Genomic DNA, 23,116 nt, shown 5'->3' with positions numbered 1-23,116 from the left:
TGCTTTGTTAATTTTAAAATAACATATAAGTACTGGTATCATATTATATTATTTTAATACTAAGAATTGGTACAATTAAAAATAAAGAAAGAAAAGGGAAGGCTAGATATATTGGTCAAAGCCAAGAAGCATAATTACAAGGATGCTGTACCTGGTAGAACAAGGTGAAACTAAGTGCTGGGATACAAAAAGAGGTTAAAGACAATTCCTGCCCTCAAAGATTGTATAATCTAATGGGAGAGATAACATACAGATAGATGTAAAGGAAATTGTATGTAGAATAAGTAAGAAATAATCAAAAGAGGGAAGGCATCAGAATTAAGGGGAATTAAGAAAGGCTTCCTGTAAAAGCTAGGGATTTCGTTGGGACTTAGAGGAAGCTGGAGAGGTCAGTAGTCTGACTGGAGAAAGGAAAGCGTTCCCAGCATGGGGGACACCCAGATCCACATATATATATATATATATATAAATATATATATATATATATGCATGTATATACTTATATACCCATAAACAAATGCAAAAATACATAAGTACCATTCTGAATTTGTGTTTATATAATGTACATATACATATAGACACATACATTTACACAGTCTCTGTGTATATATAGGCACATATTTATGTAATGTACATTATATATCCATACATACACACATCTATGCCCATATATATCCACTTGTCTCTTTTGTTAGCAAATAAGCTCCTTGAGAGTCATCATTGTTTTCCTTTCATCCTCAGCACTAAACACAATGCCTGGCACGCTGTCAATACTTAATAAATGATTATCAACCAATAAATTTCTTTACAAATCTGTTTTATACACATTGGGATTCCCTAAATCTCTAGATTTCAAAAGTGTTTATGTATCAGTTATTCACAAGGACCTGCAAGGCAAAATTGTTTTATTTTTAAGATTTGTTTTTGAGAAAACTTCCACAGGTAAGTCTTTCTGATGGTCAAACATTGTCAAAGAACAAATTCAAACCTACTCATCTTACTACAGTATTATGTTGCTGCATAATTAATACTTAATGTTTATAAAATTACAGTATATCTAGGTGGATAGTAAAAGCATTATTCACCTGGATATTTGGAAATGGGCTGCAGCGTTCCCCCAACCCTGCCCTGTTCCTTTAAATGATAGTAATACACTGACTAATTCATAGCATTTTGTGGGGATCAAATGAGACCATCGACATGAAAGTAAGAAATATAAGGAAACAGAAGAGAAAAAAAAAGGAAGAGCACGATGAATGCTTGAAAAAATCTGGATGATTCTTTTTTCATTTATAAATTGTAGAGGCATTTTAAGAGAGTTTTGAAATATGATTCTAACTTCCCTATTTGCAGCAAGTTGTTTAAAGACTAATTAATGATAGCATGGCTCCTATGAATGATCAACAGAAGTAGTAAGGTTGGAAAAATGTGTATACATACATTTTGAAGTGTCAAATCGCCAATGTTAGTTGATACTGCTCTTAGCCAGTCAGCACTCTCCTGGGATGTATAAAACTGAATGATGCCGGTACTGACTCCATCCAGGGCTAGCACTTCAAAAGCATTAGATCTGCAGGGAGAGGGAAGAATACAAAGCTATGTCTCTGTTCCTATACTACCTGATAGACTTCCAAATCATTTTTTTTTTTGGCAAGGAATAAAAATAAAGTGAGGACATTTGAAATGCTGTGAGTGGTTTTTCACTACAGTTTAAACTTATCCTTTCAAATAAATATTATTCACTATGGGTTCATATGAGAGAAAATGTGCTCACAGATCTGACATATTTAAGTGATCTTGCTTAATATATATTGGAATTAAGTTAAAATCTTTGAAATCCCTCACCACCAAAAGTAATTTCTTTTATAATAGAAACTTACAAAGGGAATTCACAAAGGCAATAACTCTTCTTCTTATAGAAATTTTGATGTTTTCTCCTTATATCTCCAAAGTAATTCATTTAAAGTCCATTTATTGTAGTCTTTAAATCTGCTGACAACCTGATGATGATATATATCTAGTCTTTTCTACACATTACTTGATATTTTTAAAATCACTAAATCATATACATATATTTAGCCCTTGCGATGGCAGTTTAATGGTTCCTTACATGGCTAGCAAATGGCTAAAATCATCCCAAGCAATTTAGGGACAAAAAAGAAACTTTCCAATTCTTCAGTACTTTATTCAAGGAGCCATATTCCTTCCTCCACAAGTCTAACTGTTTGAAAGGCAATTTCCACACACTGTTATAAGGAGAAAAATGGAATCTGAATTTTAGTTCTTTTTTTTTTCAAATTATTATCTCGTATTTGTAGTGAACCTATTGACACTATAGCTCAATGTTGGTGAAGTATTGGCACTCTAGCAATTGGGTAGCTGCTCTGTTTCCCCTCTTCCCAAAGCCAGAGGACATTTTTTTGCATGCCCCATGCCCCAACCCCATCTGTCCAGCTGCCCAAAGATAATATTTTCTCCCTCTGCTCTTTAGGGGTAATAGTGGGGTACAGGCAGCTTGAAATTGCAGTCTGGGCATGAGAACTTGAAAACTTTCACCAGTGTTGCTATAGCTCATCAGTATGAAATAATTAAATGAAAATAAATAGTAGCTTAAATTTTAAAAATGTGGAATTTACAAAGATTTTCTTCACATTAACATTGTATGGTAAGTAGTAATATATCATCACAATTCCATTTTACAATATATCACATATTTTAAAAAATAATCCAAGATCTTCAGTTTAATTCTTCCACTCCAACTTTCTAACCCAATTTAGAACACCAAAAAAAACCAAAATCTATTACAAAAAGGTACACTCAATCGAAGTAAATTTCCCCATTGGTCATATCTAAAAAAAAAGTCTTATTCTACATTCTGATCCTTTTATCTCTATGTTAAAAATACATAGTACATTTCATAATTAGTCTTCTGGAATCCTGGCTTTTCATTATGCAGATATGAATTCAATAAAATAGATTTATATCTCATTCTATCCCATAACTTTTTCATAAGTTCTCCAATTTATGGGCCACCTCTCAGATTCCCATTCTTGGCCATCTCAAAATGAGATAAGAATATTTTTGTGGAGTTTATTTTGCCTAAGGCTAATCCCTGCCTTAGTCCAGCCCCCTTCTAATTTCCTCTTACCTCTCCTTTCTTTTCCCTTCTATTTCCCTGATGATTTAAATATGTTTCTGTACACATATCTGTATATGTGTTTATTTTTCTTAATTTTGAGCAGTTCAAATAACAGTGAAGTTCCTGTCAGCCTCTTTTCCTACCCTCTCTTCTTTTTTAGTAGATATACCTACTTGTACATTCTGATATGTGAGATAATTTAATCTATCCTTCCTTTCCTTGCCTCCCAACTCACATTTTATTCCTCTTCTCTTTTTATTTTTATTTACAAAACAGAACCACTCCTATGCTTTGCCTCCTTGAATCCCCTTTATGCATAATTATGATGACAGATTTCAGAGGAGATATGTGTATATGTTCTCCATCTTTGAAGTTAAGCACTTTGTACTTGTTTAGGAATGAAAACATATATATTATATGTGTTTTATATGAATATATATTTCTATTTGTTCTGGTTTTTGAACTTTGAAATTTCTCTGCATCTCTGGTCTTTTTTTTATCAGGAATGCTTGCAAGCCCTCTATTTTATTAATGATTCATTTTTCCTTGTAGCATGATGTTCAGTTTTGCTGGTTAGATATTGTTGGCTTACTGTAAGCACATATTTTTGCTTTTAGGAATATCATATTTCAAGTTCTCTGCTTGTTTGTAGTAGTAGCAAATAACTGTGCATCATCCTGGCTATGGACAATTACTATTTGAATTCTTTCTTCCTGGCTCGTTGGCCTCAGAAGCTCTGGATTTTGGTAATGATGGTCCTTAGAATTTTCACTTAGGAATTCTTTCAGAAGATGACTGCTAGATTCTTTCTAATTACACTTTTTATTTTGCTTCCAGGAGAGCTGGACAATTTTCTTTATTATATTTATTAATTTTTTAACCATCCTTTCATTAAAGGAGGAAGAAAAAACAAGAGTAAATTTTTTGCTTTTTCAAAAATAGTCTAATGAAAATCTTAGAATTAAATAGTTGTCAAACCAATTTTCTACTGTTTGTATCCTCCATATATGACCAATGTTATTTTTTCTACATGTTTTAGAAATTACCTGAAATATAAAGGGTACAAATTCCAACATGACACCGAATATTGGTCCAGAGTTTAAAACAGTTGAAATTTGGGAGAACATTAAAACCCAAAGGAAAGTATACAATAAAATAGTTTAAACTTGTAAAATTATTTATTCAATTCCATCCCTTCACAATCCATAATTTTGCTTTCTCTTCTCTTTAAAATTTCCTGTTCCTTTAATTATTTCATACTGTGTGGTTATGAGTTAATGTTTATTTGTGGTTTTCTTTTTTTTTGTACATTTATTTATTTTTTTAATATTCATTAAAATTTTTTGAGTTACAAAATATCTTTCCTTCTTTTCCATAGCTATACACTGAGAAGGAAACAAATTATACTTACTATTTATGTGTGAAGGCATATAAAATACACTTATGTATTTTAAAATTAAAAATTAATTATATTAATTATTAAATTAGGAAAACCAGGAAAATCAGGAAAAATTAAAGAAAAAATATACTTAAATCTGCACTCAGAGTTCATTAGTTCTCTTTCTGGAGGCAGAATTTTTCATCATGAGATAACTGAAATTTTTGTGGGTCATTTTTATTAATTAGAATAGCTGTTTTCCACAGTTGATTATTGTTACAATATTGCTGTTACTGAATACATGTCTTCCCTATGCTCTCCACATTTTGCATCAATTCATATGAATCTTCCCAGATTTTTCTAAAACCAACCCCCTTTTCATTTCTTATAGTACAACAATTCCTTTGTATATGACAACTTGAACAACCATTTCCCGCTTGATGGACTTCCAATTAATTTCTAATTCTTTGCTACCAGAAAAATGTTTCTATCAGTATTTTTGTACATATAGGTCATTTTTTTCTTTTTTTGTTATCTTTAGAATAAACACATAAAATGGATTATAGGTCAAAGGAGATGCAAAGTTTTATAGCCCCTTAGACAGAGTTCCAAATTGTTCTTCAGAATGATTGGATCACTTCATAACTTTAAAAGATTACAAAAGTGCATTTCGGTTATCTATCCCTAGCAGGTCATTTCCCTTTTTAGCTATGTTAACCATTTTTGATAGGTAAGAGGTAATACTTTAGAGTTTCATTAATTTGTATTTCTCTAATAAAGAGTGCATGATAAAGGGAAATCATTTAAAATCATCATTAATCATTATCTCCAATGATGACAAATTGAACCCTTCCTAGTAAGATCAGGTGTGGAGCAAGGTGCCCATTATCCCCACTACTATTTAACATTGTAAAAGTAATGCTAGTGATAATAATAAAAGCTGAAAAAAGAAATTGAGGAATTAAATAAAAGTCATTGTGGACTATTTTTTTCATAAAATCATAGATAGCTTTGATTTCTTCTTCTGAAAACTGCCTTTTAAAATTGTTTGACTATTTATCAGTTGGGGAATGGCTTTTATTTTTTATGAATTTGGATAGGTTCCTTACATATTTGAAAAATGAGGCCTTCAATATGCTATAATTCCCCCAGATATCCTCATTTCCTTATAATTTTAGCAGCATTGGTTTTGTGCATGCAAAAATATTTTAATTTCAAGTAATCAGAATTATAATCTTTATATCCTGTGATTCATTCTTTCTTTTGATTGTTCATAGAATCTTCCCTTATTCATATAATATGTAATTTTTTCCATGCTCTTCTAAATTTTTCATTATATCACCATTTATGGGTAAATAATGTACTCGTTTTGATCTTATCTTGTCATGTAGTGTGAATGTTGTTCTATGTCTAATTTCTATCAGACTGCTTTCCAGTTTTTCCAGAAATTTTTGTCAAATACTGAAGTCTTATCCCCCAAAACTTGGATCTATGTGCTTATGACTTGATGACTGTGATTATTCTGTGTATTATGTATCTAATTTATTTCATTGATTAGCTATTCTTTATTATCCAATATTAGATTGTTTATATAATTCTTGCTTTGTAATATAGTTTGAATTCTGGGATTGCTTCGACTCCTTTCTTTGTTTTTTTTTTTTTTATTGATTCTCTTGAAATTCTTGAACGCTTAAAATATTTTTATATTTTATCTGTCTTAATTTGTGTGAAGTGTTTTGGCATTGTGTTCATATTAGCACCTATATGTGATTGAAGGTAGACTCCCAAGTATTTTATACTTTCTAGTTTTAATTGCATGAAAAGTATTTTGTAGATATGTTCATATAATTCCTGTGTTTGTCTTGTCAGATAGATTCCTAAATATTTTATATTCCCTAGAGAGATTTTAAATGGAGTTTCTCTTTCTAACTCCCACTGCTGAATTTTGTTGGAAATATATAGAAATGCTGATGATTTATGTGGGTTTATTTTGTATCCTGCAACTTTGCTAAAGTTGTTGATTATTTCCACTAGTTTATTAGTTGATTCTATAGGGTTTTTTAATCATCTCATCATATCATCTGCAAAGAGTGATAGTTTAGTCTCCTCATGGCCTATCTTAATCCCTTGAATTTCTTTTTCTTCTCTAATTGCTACTGCTAGTGTTTCTAGTACAATGTTAAACAATAGAGGTGATAATGGGCAACTTTGCTTCACTCCTGGTTTTATTGGGAAGGCTTCTAATTTATTTGCAGATGATACTTGTTAATGATTTTAGGTATATACTGTTTATTATTTTTAGGAAGGGTCCTGCTATTACTATACTTTCTAGTGTTTTCAATAGAAATCGGTGTTGTATTTTGTCAAAAGGCTTTTTCTGCATCTATTGAGATAATCATGTGATTCCTGTTGGTTTGGTTGTTGATATGGTCAATTATGTGTACGGTTTTCCTAATATTAAACAATCTTTGCATTCCTGGTATAAGTTCCACCTGAATTTAGTGAATAACTCTTGTAATTACTTGCTGAAGTCTTTTTGCTATTATTCTATTTAAAGTTTTTGCATCTATGTTCATTAAGGAGATTGGTCTGTAGTTTTCTTTCTCTGTTTTTCATTGGCCTGGCTTTGGAATCAGTACCATATTTATGTCAAAAGGAATTTGGTAGAACTCTTTCTTTTCTTATTTCATCAAATAGTTTGTATAGTATGGGATTAGTTGTTATTTAAATATTTGATAGAATTCACTTATGAATCCATCTGGCACTGGGAATTTTTTCTTAGAGAATTCTCTGATGGCTTATTTAATTTATTTTTCTCATATGGGATTGTTTACCAATTCTATTTCTTCTTTTGTTAATCTAGTAAAACTATATTTTTGTAAATATTCACCCATTTCACCTACATCATCATATTTATTGCCATATAATTGAGCAAAATAGTTCTTAATAATTAGCTTAATTTCCTCTTTATTAGAGGTGACATCCTTTTCATCTTTAATACTCTTAATTTGATTATCTTCTTTCTTTTTTATTAGATTAACTAGTACTTTATTTGTTGATTTGACATTTCTTGTCACATCTTTGGCTTCTACATGATCCATTTTTAGAGTATATATCTTCACTAACTGAATCCCCAATTTGAGTATGTTTTCCCCCAACACACATCACTCTTATATTGGCTGAGTTTCTAGCATCATTGGGATAAACTCTTATCTATTTCTCTATATAGTGTGTGTGTGTGTTTCTTTTTTTGTTTGCATGTTGCATAACATAAGAATAATGCTCTTGTTTATACCAGCTTCATGAGTACAATTTTTTTTTGTAAATTCCTAAACCTAAGCATTTGCTTTAACTTGAGCCATGAGGCCAAATAATTCTTCTAGCCCATTTCATGAATTTAGATTTTATTTGGCTAGATTCTTTTGCTCTTCTGGAGGGTTAATCCTCTTACTATTCCTATTGCTTCTTTCTTAGAATACTTAGTATTCTTTATTATTCCAATATCTCCGGATAGGCTGAGAACTTGCAAATTTTCAGTGCTCTGAAAGTGGTCTGATATAGGGCAAATTTTGACTAAAGTTCCTTAGTCTAAACGGTGCAGATTTCTAACCTTGGCTTAGGTCTGAATAAAGCATTCATATAGTGCTTCTTCAGCAGATTATGCCTTCCATAATCCAAACTCATTAACTTATCTTCCATCTCTTCTTGTCTAGTGGCTACTTTCTTAATGCTTACGAACATGCCTATACATCCTGTATCCTTAAAAATGCTCTCAGTTTATTAATGGACCAATCAGTTATTGTCCTATATCTGTCCTGTCTTTCAGTCCAAAATCCTTGAAAAGGAGATTCCTCCACACTTTTTCGTTTCATCTCCTTGTTATTCTCTAGTCTAGATACTGACCTTCTTATTCAATTAACATTGCTCATTCCAAAGTTAGTAATGATTTTTTAATTGGCAAATCTAATGGCCTTTTTCTTCTCGTTTCACTTTTGGATCTTATTAGCTTCCTGGATTCAATTACAATCTATACATGAATGATTCGGATATACTTGTCCAGCTCTAACTTCTTTCCTGACCAGTAGTCTTTAATTTCCAACTGTCTTTTAAACATCTTAAACTGGCTTTTCCAGATTGGAGGTAATGAACTCAGTGTCATAAAACTCTGAAGTGCAGCCTGAACCAGATTAAAATGTATGAATGTTTACTAAAATAAATAAGAATCCAATAGAACATTGATAATGTTGATTTGCAAAATTTTAAGCCATTACTTTCCACCTTAGGAACAATCTTGTGTATTGGTGTCTAAAGCAGAAGAGTACTAAGGGCTAGGCAATAGGGGTTAAATGTCTTGCCCAGGATCACACAGCTAGGGAGTATCTAAGGCTGGATTTGAACCTAGGAATTCCCATCTTTGAGTCTGGCTCTAAATCCATGGAGCCACATAGCTGCCCTAAGATTTTTAGTTTTCTAAGTCAAAATATGACCCACATGTTTCATTTGTGCTTGACACCACTATTATAGATAATCTTAAGTTCAACATATCAAGACCTGAGCTATCCCCCCTCCCAATATTCCTCCCTTTCTTCTAAATGTTCATATTATATTGAGGGTAACTATCTTTCAGTCATTCAGGCAAATAAGTTTGGTATAATTTTCAAGTCCATACTTTTTCTTATCTCCCATATCCAATCAGTTGCAAAGGGTTGTCATCTTTACTTTCAAAACACATCTCTGATTTCTTAAATTCCTAACATGTACTGAGCAAAATGTGAGAGTTGGGGGATACAAAGACAAAATGCATTCACTATACAATGAAAAAATGGTAACACAGTCTCAGATTTTGAAGAGGGAGATAACATGTATATCTAAATAGTGCTTTAAAAAAGAGATAAAAAGAGATAAAAACAGGCAAAAAAGTAGCCTCAAATAGAAGGTAATATTAGGTATATTATCAGGATTATACATATATACTTGAGTAGAGTCTTGAAGTAAAAACAAGAATTTGAAGAGATGGAAGTGAGGAAAGAGTGCAGGACAGAAAAGGAGTTGGTGTTTTGCATTTAAAGAACATTAACAAGGGAAGTTTAGTTGGATTATTGCACACACAGAGAGGAGCATCATATTTTAAGAATAGAAAGTTAACGTCAAACCAGAAAATCACAATCTCTAAACATTAAATGGAGGGATTTATATTTGCATCTAAGACATATGACATAGGAAGTCATTTAATTTTATTGAATATGAGGTGAAATTGTTGTACCTATGCTTTAGAAAAGTCATTTTGTCAGCTCTACAGAGTTTGGATCAAAGTGGGAATATACTTGAGGCAAGGAGGATAATTAGAAAACAATTGCAATAGCCCAGGCTAGTGAAGATGAAAATCTGAACTATGATGGTCATCATGTGAATAGAGAGAAAATGACAGATGTGAGAAATTTGTAAGAGAAGAGTTGATAGACTAGGCAACTGACTGGATACGGATAGTAAGAATGAGAAATCATTGATGATACTGCTATAGGTAGGATGACAGTGACCTCAAAAAAATAGAGAAGTCAGGAAAAAGATGAATTATTTTGAAAAATATGAGGTTTTTTTTGGAAGTAGGATGAAAACAAGCAATTGTTGGATATCTACAATTTACCAGGTACTATGTTAAAGACATTACAAATATTAATTCATTTGATTTTAAAAATTCACTCTATTATTATCCCCTTTTTAAATTTGGGGAAACTGAGACAGATAGGGACTATATAATTTACCCAGGGTAACAAAGGTAGTGAGTTTCTCCAGTCTGGATTTGAACTGAGGCATTCTTGCCTGCATAGCAGGCACTCTTTTCATTGCCCTTAGATGTTAGCAATATATTGACCTTATGTGACAGCTAATGTTAATTTTGATAGGCATTCAAAACATTTAGTTTGAAATGCTCAATAAACAAGTAGTTATGGAGGACTAGATTAAATGGGAAAGATGGTGATGTGAACAAATAGATACAGGAGATATTTGCATAGAAATAATAATTGAATTTTTGGGAGCTGATGAGGTCCATCATTTGAGAGAATAGAAAAAAGAGGGTTTTAGACAAAACTTTGGGCCACAGAGTTAGATTGAGAGTTAGGGGTGATATGGATGATGAATTCATAAAAAGGACAGAACATAAGTGTTTAAAAAGGTAGGAAGTTAGAGCAGTGTCTTGGAAATCTAAGAGGATAAGTTAGTCATAGGAAAAGCTGGTCAACAGTTTCATATGCTACAGAGAGGTCAAGGATGATTGGGAAAAGTTCACTAAACCTTGCAATTAAGAGATCATTGGTAAAATAAGATAAAGCAGTTTTAGGTGAGGGATGAGGTCAAAAGTCATATCACAAAGAATGTAGAAGAGATTAAGCAGTGGAGGCAATGAACCAAATACCTTGTTCAAGGAGTATGATTAAGAAAGAAGGGAGGGAAAGAAAGTTTGAGGGGAATTACAGGGACCCTCATAGAAATATTTTTTTTTCAGGATTTGGGACACTTGGGTACCTATGTAGACAGTAGAGAAGGAGAACCAATAGATGAAAAGAGATTGAAGATTGGAAGGTAGATGATTTAGGAGGTAATCCTCTGGTGAATAAGGAGGGGCTGTATGATGAGAGTAGTTATGTACAAAGGAGTTATCTTTTTTTTAAAATTATCTTTATTTTATTCCAATAAAAAATTTACACATAAGTTTCCCAGAGTTACATGTTTCATGTTATCACTCACCCCTCTTCCCAGAGTTGACAAACAATTCCACTGGGTTATACATGTATTATCACTCAAAATGTATTTTCATATTATTCCTTTTTATAAGTGAATAATTTTATAAGTCCGAAGTCCCAAATCTATATACCCAAATAAACAAGTGATAAATCATATGTTTTCATCTGCATTTATATTCCAACAATTCTTTCCCTAGATGTGGATAGCATTCTTTTTCATAAGTTCCTCAGAATTTTTAAAGGAGTTATCTTTGATGGAGAGAAAAGCCACCTCTTTATCAGAGACTGGAGTAGAGATTGTGAGATATATTTTTTCCTATAGTGCAAGTAGTCATAAGATGTAGGAACTACGTAGTACAGTGGTGAGAGTGCCAGACTTGGCATCAGGAACAGTTATCTTCCTAAATTCAAATGTAGCTTCAGATTTACTTAACAGCTGTGTGACCCTGGGCAAGTCAATTAACCCTGTCTGCCTCAGTTCCCCATCTGTCAAATGAGCTGCAGAAGGAAATGGCAAACCACTTGAGTACTTCTGCCAAGAAAACCCCAAATGGTGTTATAAAGTGTTGGACACAGCTAAAAAATTTGAACAAAAAATACAATGTGAAGAAGAGGAGACAAGGTCAATTTTCTCTGAAAATATGAGTCAAATTTTACAGCTAACAGGGTGGGAAAGAAGCTGAGATGCATAGGAAGTTTGACAAGAGAAGAAAATGTTTGAAAAAGATTCTATAGGGAGTAGGGCACCTTGTCAATTAGGGAAGGGTAGAGGGATTGCTTGGGTCTGAGAGGGTTAGATTTGGAGTGAGAAGACTTATAGTCTTCTGTTATATACTACCTTTGGGAAGGCCATGTTAAAAGATAGCTCTCTCCAGATTCAGAGGAACCAGGTTCAAATCCCTCTTCTGTTACCCAGAGAACTGATTAATCTTTCTGATTTTCAGTTTCCCTGTGTGTAAAAAGGGGCAATTAGACTAGATAGCCTTTAAGATTCCTTCCTGGTCTAAATCTATGATTCTATGATTCATATTTCTCATAATTTACTCTCAACTTAAAGAGGAGTTGTAGAATATGGTCTCTTAGAGTTCTTCCATCTATATTTCATGAGATTTTTTGTGATTTTAAAGAAAATAAGAAAATAACATAAAATCCCATGATAATATGGTGTTATATGAATATTGCCTATTGCTTTGGATAAAATGAATACTTTGATAGAAATAATAGTAGACATTTGACACCTTCTGAGGGTCACCTTTTATGTCCCTTCTCACTCTAAATCTATGCTTCTATTATTCCAAACTCTAGAGGGAATGGTTATTGTTTAGTCATTTCAGTCACATACAACTCTTTGTAATTCCATTTTTAGTTTTCTTGGCAAAGGAGCTGGGGTGGTATGTTATTTCCTCTGCATTTTATAGATGAGGAAACTGAGTTAAATGATTAAAGCATAATTCTAACAATTAGATGAAGACTGTTGCTGTGTTATGTTCAGAGAGAGTCATTACAAGATTGGCTGATGAGAGATGATTTTTTTTCAGGCTCAGAACTTCTGAACATCAGGATATAGTCATGATGAAATCAAAGAATCTTAATGTGTTGAAGTGCTCCATTCTGAATATGATGACATGATAAAAGACAAATATAGGGTTGCTTAACCACAGTTCTCCTGTTCCTATCAAACACTGAAATAGTCCATAATAAAATTTATTTATTTAAATACAATGGCCATTACTTGGGCATAAAGTAGAAGAGATAATATTCCTAAGAAGTACACCCAATGTAGGTGTTTAATAAATGTTTTTTGTATTGAATTTCTTCCTGGTTTCTGGCCTAGAAATCAGTTGTCTTCTTCTCTCCTTATTTATGTTGAAAACATTACATGTTCAATTTCTTGAGTTACAGAGTGACAGAGACAGAGAAAAGAAGAGACTGATTCTCAGGATAATTGCTCAATGCAGACATGGAATAGAAACATCTTTCTTATGGTTTTAGAATAATGGGAAAATATTTCCCTATGCCCATTTTCAGAGAGAGATTTATATAAAATTTTTAAAAATAGTCTGATACATAATAAAATCTCTTTTAAGATTAAGAAATATGTCTAAGACATTCTTCCTTTGACTAAGGCATTCCCTACAAGAGGAGTGAATTTTCATTTTCATAGATATTATTTACCTACTCAATTCAATTTAATAAATACTTATTAAGTGCCTTCTATGTGCCAGGAACTGTGGTAAATACTGGAGATATAACAAGGGCAAAAAAAAAAAATCCCTTCCCTCAAGGGATATAAATAATTAGTTAAATATGCAGTACTCATCATTTCATAAAAATAAGACAAATAACACTTGTTCATAGTTCTGAAATGAAATATATTAAATCTATATCTCTCTAAAATTAGTTACTAATTTATGAATTATATCAATTTTTTCACACAACTCTAGTAAGAGAATAAAGCAAAAATTCTTGTTGTTCCATGCTCTTTAATCTAATATAAAATTAATTAAAATAAATTCTTTTTTAATATCCAATTAACTGAGAATTGTTAATAATTCTGTGGATACCAAAGACTTTAGCATTTTTAGAAGTAGGATAACAAATTGCTTATCCTTGCTCTGGAATGCTAAGGGTGAAGAATTGACTGAGAAAAGGTTTAGGTGAACACCAGGGTACAAAAGGGCAATTTTGGCTACTGGTCATAAAATATGGTCTAAATTAGAGTGCCAATTATGAGCAAAAAATAATAATAAAGTATGCGTGGTAAACCACTTACAATGACAAAGTACTAACCTAAGAGTTTACTTCTGATATAGATTTATAGAAATTACCAAAGAGCTGGACTTTTAGTGTACATAGGTATGTCTTTGTAATTTCCATATTTTTTATTAAAGGTATTCCTACTCTGTGCTAAAATTGTCAGTCGTTCCTTCCTTGATTAAACTCTTTTGTAACTTTTCCCTTCCTATGAGCATAGACAACACAGAAAGGGTGAGGTACTCTGGGAAGTTCCTGTGTATCCCTGATATTTACCAACTAAGACAGTAATTTCAGTTTTTTAAAATTCAAGTCCCATTCCAGAAAGGGAAAAAATACACTAGTCATTCATATCTTAGTAGAAGTCCTATAATTACATTATCCACTGCTTTCTTCACATTTGATCAATCAGATTTTGAGTACAAGAGATAGGAATGGAAAAAGTAAGGGGAAATTTTTAAACATGGGAAATTTTCTGGAGAGACTAGGTATGGATAGTTTAGGAGAGCTGTTTAAAACCAGAGGGTACTAGGTATGTGAGATGAAAGAAAAAAGTAACAGAAGGGGATGTTGGTGCACATTGTGGTAAGCAAAATCATCTTATTTTTGTAACGCTTGTGTACAAATACAATACTAATCAATGAGGAATTGCTGTTGTAAGTTTTTCAAGGTCTCAGTGGAGAGCCTGAGTGATTCCTTAGAAAGGTCCAGTTCCTATTAGCAGACAGTAAAATATTCTGCACATATCAGGAGCTTAATAAATATTGACTGACTTTAATCAAGATCATGTTTTCAGAATAAGTACACATTAGTACTCATTAATGTAAGCTAATTGAAAGCTGGATTGCTGCCATAATTCATCAAATGTGAAAATGCTTATCTGTGCTAAGCAAAAATAAAAAAAAAGAAGTTAACTTGCTTCGACAGTGTTATTACAAACAAACAAACAAACGAACAAACAAACAAACAAACAACTTATTCTTCTTCATTACTAACACCAACTATCTTTTGGCTTAAAGATATTCTTATATGTCCCCTCCTAGAGTTATTAAAGAATGATTCATTGAAAAATAAACACCACAAATCGAACAGGAAAATCCTTATTTTACCACACTACTATTTTCAAATTCCAATAAATTTGAGAATAAGGACCCCATGGTCCAAATGCCTTAACTTGAAAAACCAACAAATGCAAACTACCACAGATTTGTTTTTTGCATTTCTCTAATCAAGAGTGATTTAGTACACTTCTTCATATGATTATCAACAGCTTTGATTTCAGTTTCATCTGAAAATTTCTTGTTCATATCATTTGACCTTTTGCCAATTGGAGAATAGCTTGTATTCTTATAAATCTGTCTTAATTCTCTATATATTTGAGAAATGAGACCTTCATCAGAGAAATGTGTTATAAAATGTTTTTCCTAGTTCATTGTCTCCCTTCTAATCTTGTTTACATTTGTTTTGTTTGTACAAAAGCCTTTCATTTAATATAATCAGAATTATTCATTTTACATCTTTAATGCTCTCTATCTCTTGTATGATCATGGATTCTTTCCTTTTCCATAGATGTGCCATTTAAGCTATTCTATGTTCCCTTAATAAATTATGATATAATTCTTTATATCTAAATCATATACCCATTTTGATGCTATCTTTGTATATCTTGTGAGATATGGCACAATACATAGTTTCTGTCATACTGTTCCTAATTTTCACAGCAGATTTAGTTAAATAGTGTGTTCTCATTCCAAAAGCTAGGATCTTTGGGCTTATCAAATATTAGGTTGCTGAGGTCATTTACTCTCTGTATATTGTGTATCTAGCACTCGATTGATCTATCATTCTATTTGTTAGTGAATATGAGACAATTTGATAATTCCTGCTTTGTAGTATGGTTTGAGATTTGGTACTGCTAGGTCACATTCCTTTACAATTATTTTTTATCAATTCCCTCAATATTCTTGTCCTTTTATTCTCCAGATGGATTTTATTATTTTTTCTAGTTCTATAAATTAATTATTTGTTCATTTAATTGGTATGTCACTGAATAAGTAAACTAATTTATGTAGAATTGTTATTTATTACATTAGCCTGGCCAACACATGAGTAATTGATATTGATTTGATTGTTTAGAGATGTCTTTATTTGTTTGAAAAAGTTTTGTATTTGTGTTCATATAATTCCTGGGTTTGTATTGGCAAATAAATTCCCAAGTATTTTTTATTACCTAGAGTTATTTTAAGTGGAATTTATCTTTCTATCTTTTGCTGCTCAACTTTGTTGGTAATATATAGAAATGCTGATAATTTATGTGGATTTATTTTATATCCTGAAACTTTACTGAAGTTATTGTTTCAATTAGTTTTTAGTTTATTATCTAGGATTCTCTAAGTTTATCATCATATCACCTGCATAGAGTGAAAGTTTAGTTTCTTCATTGCTTACTTCATTTCCTTTAAATTCTTTTTCTTTTCTTTTTGCTAAAGCTATCATTTCTAATATGCTATTAAATAATAGTGGGCATCCTTGTTTCACTCCTGATTTTGTTGGGAAGTCTTCTAGCTTATACAATGATACTTGTGGATGGTTTTAGATAGATGCAACATATCATTAAAAAAAATGACTATTTATTCCAAGGCTTTATAGTGTTTTTAATAGGAATGGCTGTTGTATTTTGTCTAAGGCTTTTTATGCATCTATTGAGATGATCATGAGATTTATGTTAATTTGGTTATTGATATGGTCAATTATGCTGATAGTTTTCCTAATATTAAACCATTGCTTCATTCCTGGTATAAATCCTTTCTGTTCATATTGAATAATCCTTGTGGCATACTGATGTAATCTCCTTGATAGTATTTTATTTAAAATTGTTGCATCTATATATATTAAGGAAATTTTTTATTTGTTTTTTTCTCTTCCTTGTTTAGGTAATAATAACATATTTGTGTCATAAAAAGAATTTGATATGATTCCTTTTCTGCCTAGTTTCCAAAATAGTTTACGTCTTAGAAAAAAATTAAACAAACGATCAATGAACTCCCTAAAAGAATTTCCAGAACCAGATGGATTCATAAATTAATTCTATAAAACATTTAAAGGGTAATTAATCCCAATACTATATCAACTATTTGGTGTCTTTACCTTTTGGTGCATATGTGTTTAGTATTGATATTACTTCATTGTCTATAGTAGCTTTTAGCAAGCTGTAATTTACTTCCTTATCTCTTTTAATCAGATCTGTTTTGCTTGAACTTTTTTTTGAGATCATGTTTTCTACTTCTGCTTTTCAAATTTCAGATGACATACAATAAATTCTGCTCCAGCCCCTTACTTTTATTCTGTTGTGTCTCCCTGGCTCAAATGTGTTTTTTTAAACAACATTTTGTAGGATTCTGGTTTTTAATCTATTCTGCTATCTGCTTCCATTTTATGGGTGAGCTCATCCCATTCCCATTCACAGTAACAATTACCAATTTTGTATTTTCCTAAATCTCATTTTCCCCTTTAAATCCTGTTCTTTTTCTTTTCATTGTTCCTCCTCACAGGTGTTTTGCTTTTACTCATCACCCTCTCCTTCTCCCTCCCTTCTATTACACCCCACCCTCTTCTATTACACCCCACCCTCTTCTCTTATTCCCTTCCTCTTTCTCTTTAGGGTAAGGTAGGATTCTATAACAGAATAAGTATGGTTGTTAATTCTCTCTCCTCTTTGTCTCCATAAAATTCTTCTATGGTTAGGCTTAGTTTTTAATTTTTTTTATTTTAATGACAAATTTCCATATAAAGTTTTCCAAAGTCATATGATCTATATTGTCTCCCTCCATTCTTCCCTCCCCCTTCCTGAAGCTAATAAACAGTTCACTCTGGGTTATACATGTATTATCATACAAAACATATTTCCACATTATTCACTTTTATAAGTGAATAATCTTATAAACCATAACATATACCCAGATAAACAAGTGCTGAAGCATGTTTTCACCTTTATTTCTACTCCAAAAGCTCTTTCTCTGGAGATGGATAGCATTCATTTTCATATGTCCTCAGAATTTTTCTGGATCATTGTATTGCTGATAGTAGCAAAGTCTATCACATTTGTTCATTCCACAATATTTCAGTTATTGTGTATATTTTATTATACTGTGTATATATTATACTGTGTATAATGTTCTCCTTATTTCATTCTGCATCAATTCACATAGATCTTTCCAGCCCTTCCAGAAATCCTCCTGTTCATCATTCCTTATAGCATAATAACATTCACCATCTTATACCACAATTTGTTCAGTCATTCCCCAATTGATATATATATTCCTTTAATTTCCAATTCTTTGCCACCACAAAAAGGGCAGTTATAAATAGTTTTGTACAAACAGTACCTTTCTCATTTTTTTACCTGTTTGGGATAGAGACCCAGTAGTGGATTACTGGATCAAAGTTATACATTCTTTTATGCTCCTTTGGGCATAGCTTTTTTTATTTTAATGTTTCCTCATTTTCCCAGCCTTTTTCTTGACTTTCACTTTTATCTTAAAGGTCTCCTCAGAGTAGAGAAGGCAATCTCTTAAGTTTCAGTTTTTCCTTGATGCTACCCTTAGCTCTATTTCTGGGTTTTTGCAAATTTCAGTCCTTCCCAGGTGGTATGACAACCAATGGGCTGGAGCTCTGAAAACCAACTCCCATTTCAATCACTCCCTGAGACTGCTCATGGCTTGCAGAGCTACCCTGTTCTATGGCTTAGAATCTAGCCTCAAGCTTGGGTGGGGGGGTCTTTGGTTTCACTCTGGGCTTGATCAGTCCAGCAATGCCTGTGGACTGCCTTCCCCTGGGGCTTATAATTTCTCCTTGAGCTTGGATAGGGGCTGGCTTAGGGTATAGGTCTAGAGTGATAGCAAACAATTGTACTGCATACTGCTAGTGTTTCAAGTCCTTACTCAAGCTTGGCCTGGGGTTCCTAGATTTGCACTAGGCTCACAAATCAGGCATGCTGGGAAGACTGCTTTGTGCTGAGATTCTGATCCTTATTGTAGGTTTGGGCTGGAGCTTGGAACTTTATGGGGTATATTTTGGGTTGCACTATTGTTGGCTTAGGCAGAGTGTCAGGGGCTGGATGTTGGCTTGGGTCCAGATTCAGAAACTGGGATGGTAGATGTTGGGTAGGGGGCTTGCTGTTGGCTTGTGCCCATTACTCCTTGGGGCAGACTCCTATGGGTTGTGCTCCCTTCTTACCTCAGTGTACCAGACTCTCTATGCCTATCTTTTAAATTGTTCTCTGCATGAAAGTTGCTTTACTACTTCTCCTTGTTGTTTCTTTCATTCTGGTATTCATTTGGAGGTATTATTTTAAGGTTGGTTGAAGAGGATTCTCATTGAGGTTCCAGTTTATCATGCTTTTTCACCACAACCATGGCTCAAACATCCCTCTCCAATTCATTTTCAAAGAAAAAAAAATTGTCTTAAAGCGGGAAGCCTCTGGATATTTCAAGGGAATAAGGGCAATGGAATAAAGAAGGGTTAAACACTATTTGGAAGTAAAACATATTAGAAACATAGCTTGAATGGGATTTTGGAACCTCATTTCAAGTCTCATCTCTGAAGTTGTTTACTTCATTGGTTGCAAGGCAGTTAGAAGGAGTAACACTAATGCAGGGGAGGCAATGTTTTTCAGGGAAATCTAGAGATGTCAAAAAACAGGAAATGTGGTGTGAAAGAGAAAAATATCCTCCAGAGGAAGTATGAAATCTCTATATATTAGTTGCATTCCTGGCCATAAAGAACAATGAAGACAATGTCAGTTGCTTTATAGCTGAAAATAATTTAGAAGAAACTGAGGGGTAGGGTAGCTTATAGACTAAGTGTGGCAAAGAGAAAGACATAATTTTTTGCTAATCTTAATATTAGATTACAGAAACCCAACCCTAGTTCTCATCTCTAACTAGTCTCTCCCTACAGGCTTTGCTAGATCCCACTTTCCCCTCATCCTTCAGGCCATTTTCCTACACAGACTATTATTCCTAGCTACAGATCTTGATTTCTTACAACACTTGACTATTAGCAGCTGGACTGGACCAAGCATATATATATATATATATATATATATATATATATATATATATATAAGAAATATGACTTGAGGACAAGACAACTATGCAGGCATTAATGGACTGATGATAGAGAAGTCATTTTAAATTGGGGAAGATACTAAATATATTGAAAAACAATCTCTGACTTTGTAAATACTGAGAAAAAGTTTACAGAAAACATTAAAAAGACTTCTTATATGCTTACTCTTGTCTATGTAAAGTTTTTAGGAGAATAATTTATATAAAATTTTAAAGCATCATTGATGAGAGTAAAGGGAATAAATAGGCTTTTACAATCACTATTTAGTAATGGACCACATTTTGCCAATTCATAATTAATTGAAAGATATAATATATCATTGTGCTGATTTATTATAGGGAAAATGGCAGAATAAAATGAAGACTTACAGGCTTTTTTATAACAATTTACCTCCTACACATACATTAAGATCATTCAGGGTCCCTTGGAAGATATGACAACAAAAGTAAGACTGTAAAGTGACTTTCTGAAAATAAATATTAAGTGAAGCATAAAAGAGAGATAAATGTTTGTCAAATATATTTGCTGCTGTGAGAGAGGAGACCCAGCAAAAATTTCAGGCAAAGGCAGAATTCTCTCTGAATGGTAACATCATCTGAATGGTCCTTTTTTAGGATGATGATTTGCTGACTACATTAAATCTTAGATTATTACAAAACCTTTGGAAGAAATCTGCAATCACTCAAGTGAATTCTGACTACCCATTTACTCAGGAAAGACCAAATGGATGAAAAATGTCTTTTGCCAAGACATCAACATTCATTTAGACAAATGCACTGTAAAACTTATCTAGGCAAGACTAAGGAGAGATGGTAAATTGATAGAAATTGCTCCACTAGAATCGTCATTATATTGAGGAAAAGTTAGGAAGTTCCCTAGCATTTTTGGTGGCTCTCCTTTGGTAAATTTTTGGTAGGTCATAGATGAGGGTCATAGAGGACAGGAAGGCATGGTAAACATGTGATCTATATGACTCAATCTGTGATTCTCTGACTCTTTGACAGCAACTAGAATTATGAAATTCCCTGAACCCTGGCCAAACCAAAGCCCATTGAAGAAGTATCTTTTATATTCTTTTATGCTATAAAATTCTGGCCAAAGAGGAAATTGTGGATTGGCCTGGAATTTATGCTAGATTTCCTGTTTGAATTTTAGGTAAGTTCATTTTCTTTGAACTCCTTTCCTTGCCTGGAAAACGAAGAGTTTGGATGAGATAATATTTAAAGTATTTCATTGATTTTGACTTCTATAAACTATGTCATTATTTTGCCTAAGACATTAAATTATGAACATGCAAGTTGAGACTCTGGTAATAGGCATTTGATGTGCTGTAGAAGCTTATATAATCATAAAATGACTGGTTTCTGGCATAGGAATCATTTCAGAATAAGGTATCTAAATGTAGTCAAATCAACTGGTTGGCTGGCTAAAGAGAAGATAAAATTGAAGTCACATGAAAGGGAAACAATGAGAAGATACTATTTGTAATAATAGTGGGTCAAAATAGTTTGTTTGAATACATTCTTCTATAAAAATAACACTATTTTATTTTTTCAATATTTTATGTTGAAATAATTTAATAATAATTTTCTTAACCTTTTGCAATCCATGCTCTCTCTCTTTCTCCCACACTTACCCCTTCTCCAAGATGGCTATAGCTTGTACATATGTTATCAAAGAAAAATATTTCTGATTTAATTTTTAAAAAATACAGTTTAGTTGATGTCAGAGTCAACACAATGAAGATACTATCAAATTTCAGAAATGACACTTGTCAGTAAATATTTGATCTCCCTGCCAAGTAGAGACATAGAATCTTAAGGGCAACATCATTCTAGAATATAAGCCCATTTGCCAAATATTACAGAAGAGATGGAATATGATAAATAGGACCAAAAATTGAGCATAAAATAACCTTTTCACCAAGCTTGGTATTGATACCATTTCAGCTAGAACATTCTATTTATAGTTTTAGATAAAAGCATGGAGAAAAATAGATATGAAAAGGTCTGGATATTCTAGTAGTTCTATAGTGTCTCCAGACCAATTAGAAGAAATTTAGTTACCTGCTACAACATATATATCCATAATATCACTGTCTCTGTCCCTCTATTAAGTCATTGCCTACACCCATAATTTCTTCTTTTATCCTCATCTTTTAAAATCATACCCAAATTTTAATCAGTAAAAAATACTACGCCTTCTGGTAGGTCATCTTTAGGATCCCAAAATGATTTTATCTTTCCTTCTGCTGACCTGACTCTAGCTTTCACTTTTATTATTGCACAGTAAGAAAAATTGTTACCATATGGCCAGTGTTCTATTATTCTAGAATATGTGTCTCCATTTTATAAGTCAGTATCTTAAGTAGTTTGGTATTTTCTCTTATTGTTATGCAACGGTATGTACATATCAGGATGCCTGAGAGATGGGTGTTGAATAAATTACTAAATGAATGAATCAATTACTTTTTACTTTATAACTTCAATAATAATAATTCTTATTGATGCTATAGCTCATGTAGTACAGTCATCTGCTCATGATTTAAACAAAAATTTAATTCATATTAATAATTCAAAAATTGGGTTAAATTATTTTGATTCATTCATTCAAGTGCCTGTGTGATTCTACAGAGCACTATGACAAGACATAGGGGAGATACAAAATTAAGTGTAATAGATAAAATTCTGGATTTATATTCAGAGTATCTGGGTTATAGACCTGACTTTGACATTTACTAGCTATGATATGAGCAAGTCATTCAACTTTATCAGTCTCAGTTTCCACATATGTAAAATGGGGATAAAGCTATTTTCAAAATCATTTTTAAAAGCTCGTGCAAAGAAATTACTTTGTAAATTCTATAACCGTAAACAAAATGTATCATTATTAAAAGGTACAAATTCTGACCTCATGGGCATAACAGTCTGGTAAAGGGCTGTGTATACATATATATATATATATATATATATA

General features: G+C 32.4%; 1 protein-coding gene across 1 annotated transcript in view; it reads right to left on the bottom strand.

Annotated features, from left to right (window-relative positions):
- SNTG2 (syntrophin gamma 2) overlaps positions 1-23,116 on the bottom strand; it is a 622,101-nt gene that overhangs the window by 180,733 nt on the left and 418,252 nt on the right. The window contains exon 10 of the mRNA XM_044660932.1: positions 1,441-1,570. Within this exon, the coding sequence (XP_044516867.1) occupies positions 1,441-1,570 (130 nt within the window). The remainder of the gene's footprint in view (positions 1-1,440; positions 1,571-23,116) is intronic.

This window comes from Gracilinanus agilis, chromosome 2 (genome assembly GCF_016433145.1).
Source record: "Gracilinanus agilis isolate LMUSP501 chromosome 2, AgileGrace, whole genome shotgun sequence".
Lineage (NCBI taxonomy): Eukaryota > Metazoa > Chordata > Mammalia > Didelphimorphia > Didelphidae > Gracilinanus > Gracilinanus agilis.
Note: the sequence above shows the minus strand (reverse complement) of the source record. Positions and strands in the feature narration are given on the sequence as shown.